The sequence below is a fragment of the Gavia stellata genome, chromosome 8 (genome assembly GCF_030936135.1).
Source record: "Gavia stellata isolate bGavSte3 chromosome 8, bGavSte3.hap2, whole genome shotgun sequence".
Taxonomy (NCBI): Eukaryota; Metazoa; Chordata; class Aves; order Gaviiformes; family Gaviidae; genus Gavia; species Gavia stellata.
The window spans coordinates 42,532,891-42,538,198 of NC_082601.1; the positions used below are offsets into that span (position 1 = coordinate 42,532,891).

At 57.2% G+C, this 5,308-nt stretch overlaps 1 protein-coding gene across 1 annotated transcript; it reads right to left on the reverse strand.

Annotated features, from left to right (window-relative positions):
• Positions 1 to 3,267: 3,267 nt before the first annotated feature.
• On the reverse strand, positions 3,268 to 3,953 carry ARL4C (ADP ribosylation factor like GTPase 4C). The gene has a single exon (XM_059820452.1). It carries the CDS (start codon positions 3,938 to 3,940, stop codon positions 3,362 to 3,364), a length of 579 nt encoding a protein of 192 aa, XP_059676435.1. The 5' UTR covers positions 3,941 to 3,953; the 3' UTR covers positions 3,268 to 3,361.
• Positions 3,954 to 5,308: the final 1,355 nt, after the last annotated feature.

Here is a 5,308-nt window from a genome sequence, read left to right on the forward strand (position 1 = left end):
ACCCCGTGTTTCCTGTGTCAGCAGCCACCCAGGAGCAGAGGCAGCCTCCGGCTCCGCAGCACCCTGCTCTCAACTGCCAGCCCGACGCTGGAACCCCTGCAGACCTGGCTCTCCGCCACCCCAACGGCTTGCCCGAGGCCACGTGTTTAAAAAAGCCACAGCCAGCAAACCCAAAACTTCCTCGCTCCCTCCTCCAAGTGCTGTGCAGGGGGTGATCGCCTCCTTCACACAGATTTAAAATAAAAAGAGGTGAGGGAAGAAAATACCCACGCCAAACAGTATTCTCCCCTTTCACGGACAGCAGCAAGAGATGCAGAGAAACTAAGTGACCTGCAAAAGAGCTCAGTTTTCATTAACCGCAAAATCGTCGCTGTTCCCCATGTCCTAGAGGGACAGGCTGCAGAGGGCTGCCATGCGACGGACCCGTGCCAGCGCAGCCTGACCCTGAGCAAGTCACTCCTCCGTCCCCGCAGCCACGTCTCCTCTCCCCGGGGAGGCAGGGGCAACCTCCTCTACAACATGCAACGAGAAGCAACTGTAAAATGCAGTGTTGGTGTTGAGAAATAAGCAGAAGAACACTTTTTTTTTTTTTTTATCAGGCCCTTTCATTGTATAAATAATTTATTTCAGTTCACAGCATTATGTCTGCATCTTTTAAAAAAAAAAAAAAAAAAAAGAAAAGACAGGAGGAACAGAGACTGACGGACAATGGCAAGGGGAGGACACGGGCAGCAGGATATCCAAGACTGATGGGAACGCGGCGATGGTACCTGGGGAAATGAGACTGGTACCTCATCTGCTAAAAAAAAAAAAACAAACCCCTCAATGTCATTCAAACATACTTAGAGAAGACGCACAACCTTGCAAAAAGGCCCAACTCATTTTCAGAGCAACAAGCCAGGCGGTTTCCCTTAACCGCCGTTCTGCTGAGGCACCTCTTCTTCCAGCCCACCGTAGGCGACGCGCATCTTCATACAGGGAAAAAAAAAAATAAAAACAAAAAAAATGAGTGTACGGTTGTGAAACGTTACAGAAATACCACGGAAGCCATTAGCTACTACTTGGAAAAGTCTTTTTAATTATTGCAGAAAGCAGAGTTGGTGGGAACGCCACAGCCTCCCACCTGGCTCGGCTGAACTCTTGAGCGTGCGCTGCCCAAAACCAGCCGTTTCTCCAAGGGGATGCTCAGCTGAGCCGGGTGGAATGAACCCCCAGGAAGGGCCCAGATCCATAAATGCACGCCACCGGGCTTTCCACGCCAGCCTTTGCCAAACCAAGACCTACGGCTCACCAGCAAGGAGGCAAAAGCCACAACTAATAGCCCGCCCGTGTCATTTTTAAAACCTGATGGCTTTTGAGCTGGTGGGGAAATCGTGTAGCTTTGTATTCCGCCTCTCCAATGGGTCGCTTTCCAAAAAAAGGGTTAATGCACGTGGCTTCTGTGGCATCAAAAATAAATAATTTGGGGTTTTTTTCCTCTCTCGACAGCAAGTACCGAAGCGTTGGAGGTGAAGACAAAGCAAGGAAAACCCAAGGAAGCGGGAACAGAGCCACCTGAACTGATGGGACCAGCCCACTCACTCGGCGCACAAGTCGGGACTCGCGTTGGGAACTCAAATCCCGCAAGAACAGAAATACTACTTGACTGCAACATTTGTTTCCTAACAACAAAAAAAAAAAATCAACCCCAAAAACGCTATTTGGAAGGTGCCGCGCTCATCGCTGCAAGGGGAGAATCAACTCCCTGAAACCCGAAGGGCATTTTTCTTTTGTCTGCTTGGTGGTTTCTCCTTGGCTGCTCCGGGAAGGGGTTTTCATACGGGAAGGCTGGTGTAAAATCACCAGAAACTCCCGCAGGACTGCGTGGCTCAAAAATTCAGGCTATTTGACCCTCCCCTGCCCCGTGGGCTGCCTGCTTCTGCTCTGCGGACGGCGTGGAAAGCCTGGTTATCTCCTTCAGAGAGATGGGCCAAAACCCAGACAGCAAATGGCATTTGGTCCCCAGGACCTGCGTCCCATCCAGGTACCAAAAATGTCCACCTGCAGAAGGACGGGGCCCGGCCCTGCCCCGGGCGCTCAGCAGGCAGAGGCAGCCCACAGCGAGGGGTTCTCTGCTTTCAATCAGGTTTAAATCTTTATAAAAAACTAACATCCCCCCCCCCATGTTACCCCCTCCCGCTACGTCTCTTCACACCCTGCCATTTTCCCGGCACTGCCGAGTTCCCTTTTCCAGAAGAGATTTTGCAAGCTCTGGCCATCTCAGTGCCGGCAGCCGTCCATCTGTCCGTCCGTCCTGCCCTGCCATGACCCCCCCCCAAAACCCCACGTTTAGCAAGCGCTGCCCTGACCCCCTGCACCCACTGCAGAGCAGCACGGTGACCAGTACCATGAACTTGCTTTTTTTTTTTTGGTGGGTGGGTGGTTTTTTTTTTTGCTTCAAGATGACCCAACTGAGCCTTTGAGAAGGGGGACTCCTGGACAACCCCCCCAACACTTCCAGTGGCGTTCACCCAAAACCCTTGCCTTTTTTTTTTTTCCTCTTTATTTTTTTTTCCTCTTTATTTTTCTCTTTTTTCCTCTTTTTTTTCTTCCTTTTTTTTCCCCCCTCCTTTTTTGTTTTTTTTTAAAGCAAACAGCTTAAAGCTCAGCACCAGTCAGCAGCTGCTAAGCACCCCCATTACCGCAGCCTTCCAACCCCCCCCCAAGCTGAAGGCTGCCTGTCCTTGCTCTGCACCCTAAAACACCACCCGGGGGGGGTGTCCCCTTACCCATCACCCCCACCCCCCCCAGACCTTTTGTGCTGCTCCACCCCCTCCGTTTTCCACACCCCTTCCCACCGACAAACGTGGGGGAGGGATGGGGGGGATGCGGGCAGGTTTTGGGGCGCAGCTGGATCCTGCCACAGCCCCGGCGCTGCCTTCACCCCCCCCGCACCCCCTTAGCATCCCCCCCCCCCAAAAAACGCACACATTAAAGATCCAGAAGCACGTTGGGCTTCTCTCAAATGCACTTCAACAGGGTCCCGCCCTGTTCGCCCCCGGCACCCACAAAAGCTCGGGGGTCCCGAAGGTCTTGAGGAGGGTGGGGGGGGGGGGTCTCGCTCCGTCAGCACGGCTCCAGCCCGGCCCAGGAGGTCGGGATCGGGCCCTTGGGAGCAGGGAAAGGGGCGGTGGGAGAGGGGAGGGCTTGGCTGGCGGGAGCGGCTTTGTTATCAGCACTATTGTCTTTTCATTTGGAACGGGGAGGGGGGGAAAGGGGGGGGGGGAAATAACGACGATTAAACCCAAAAAGGCTCGCTTTGGTTCTCTCTCCCCCACGGTTCCTTTGTCTGCTTCCCCCCTCCCCGCGCCGGGGGGGGCTTCTACCGCTTCTTCTTCTGCTTGAGGGACTTCCTCCGCTTCAGGATCATCTCGTAGAGCTTGTCCATGCCCTCCGTCAGCCCCTCGCCGATGATGGCGCAGGCGGGCTGGATGTGGTAGGTGGTGGAAGGGGTCAGCTCGTGGAGGGCCAGCTGCTTCTCGATCTCGGCCACCGGCAGGGATTTGGGCAGGTCCTGCTTGTTGGCGATGACCAGGAGCGGGGTGCCCTGGTTCTCGGCGAATTTGGTCACCTTGTGAAGCTCCGTTTTGGCCTCCTCCAGCCGGTCCACGTCCACAGAGTCCACCACGTAGATGATGCCATCGGTGCAGCGGCTGTAGGACTTCCAGAGCGGGCGCAGCTTCTCCTGACCGCCCACATCCCAGAAGTGGCAGCTGATGCCCTTGGCCGTCCCGTTGCTCAGCCGGATCTTCTCCGTGTTGAAACCGATGGTGGGCACGGTGTTGACGAACTCGTTAAACTTCAACCGGTAAAGCACCGTCGTCTTCCCCGCCGAGTCCAGGCCCAGCATGACGATGTGCAGCGACTGGAAGGCGGAGATGTTGGAGGAGATGTTCCCCATGGCCGCGGCTCACGCCGCCCTCACAGCCCCGCGCCCATCCCCGCGCCGCCGGCCCGCAGGGGCACGGCTCGGGGTGAGCTGGGCGCTGGGCGCGGAGCGGAGCGGAGCGGAGCGGAGCGGAGCGGAGCGGAGCGGGCGGGCGGCTCCACGCGGCGGCAGCGCCCGGGCTCTACCGGCCGCCGCCCCGCCCGGGAGGAGGGGCCGCGCCGCCGCCTTCCGCCGGCTCCGCCCCCCCCCCCCCACCCCGTCCGCCCTCCGCGCAGCGGCACCTGCCCGTCCCCGCGGCCGCCCGCACCGGCGGAGCGGCGGGGCGGGTGTTGGAGCCGCAGCGCCCCGTTGCACCGGGGACAGCGCCCCCCCGCGGCGCGGGGGGGGCCCGGGGGCCAGTTCCCTGCTCGGTTATCCCTTCGCTTTTCAACGACCGCAGAAATCATACCCCCCCCAAAAAAAAAAAAAAATAGCGCCGAGCCAAGGCATTATCCATTGCACGTGAGGCCTTCTGCTGCACCACGGATAATCCCGGCTGGAGGGATTCGGGGGGGGGCAAAGTGGCTCCACGGGAACGGCTGGCACCGGCGTCGAGCTGAGCCCGGGAAGCGGGAGAGCGATGCTCCGCTCCTGGAAAGGCAGAGCCTGCCCCGGTGTTTCGAGCTCTGGAGGTACCCAGCCTCGAGCTGGGACACGGAGCATCCGTGTCCCCCCTGGGGGTGTTATCACAGTCTCCCAAAGCGGAGAGATGCCGCTGAACCCAGGGCGAGCGCGGCACTAACGTTCATCCCTGCTGTTAATGCTTTTTTGCATCTCATACTTCATAAATGATGTTACTGCCTTCAATCTACGGTAAAGCCGCCGAGGTCCTTATGGCCGGCCGGCCCCCCAGGGCCCAGCGCGGCCCAGTGCCCCCAGCCACGCAGCTGCTGGCCCGGCTACTCCTCCTTGAAGCCCCTTCCAGGCCAGCGCGGGGACGGGGAAGCCACCTCCGCTGCGTGCTCTGGGGAAGGCCTGCCCCGCTCTTTGCCGTCGCATTTAGTGCTGATACTGCTCCTGAGCCAAAGAGCAGCAGCAGGCTTGTTCCTACAATATTACCCATCCCCTCTTTTACAGCATTTGTAAAATAAATATCAGCTGTATCTGACAGCTTAACTAGAAAGCCCCAGAGAAAGAAGTGTACTGCAGAAGACAGATACTGCTTTTAATTTAAGATTCTTTCACCACGCAGCGTGCAGTGAGGATTGTCAGGCTGGAGTGGGATCATTTCTCATATTCATATTTCATCCCGAGGATGCATGTTGCGGCTTTGCGTGGAAATAAAACTACCGGCTAACACATGCCATCATTAAAAATAGAGGCAGCTCGCTGTGACAGTCT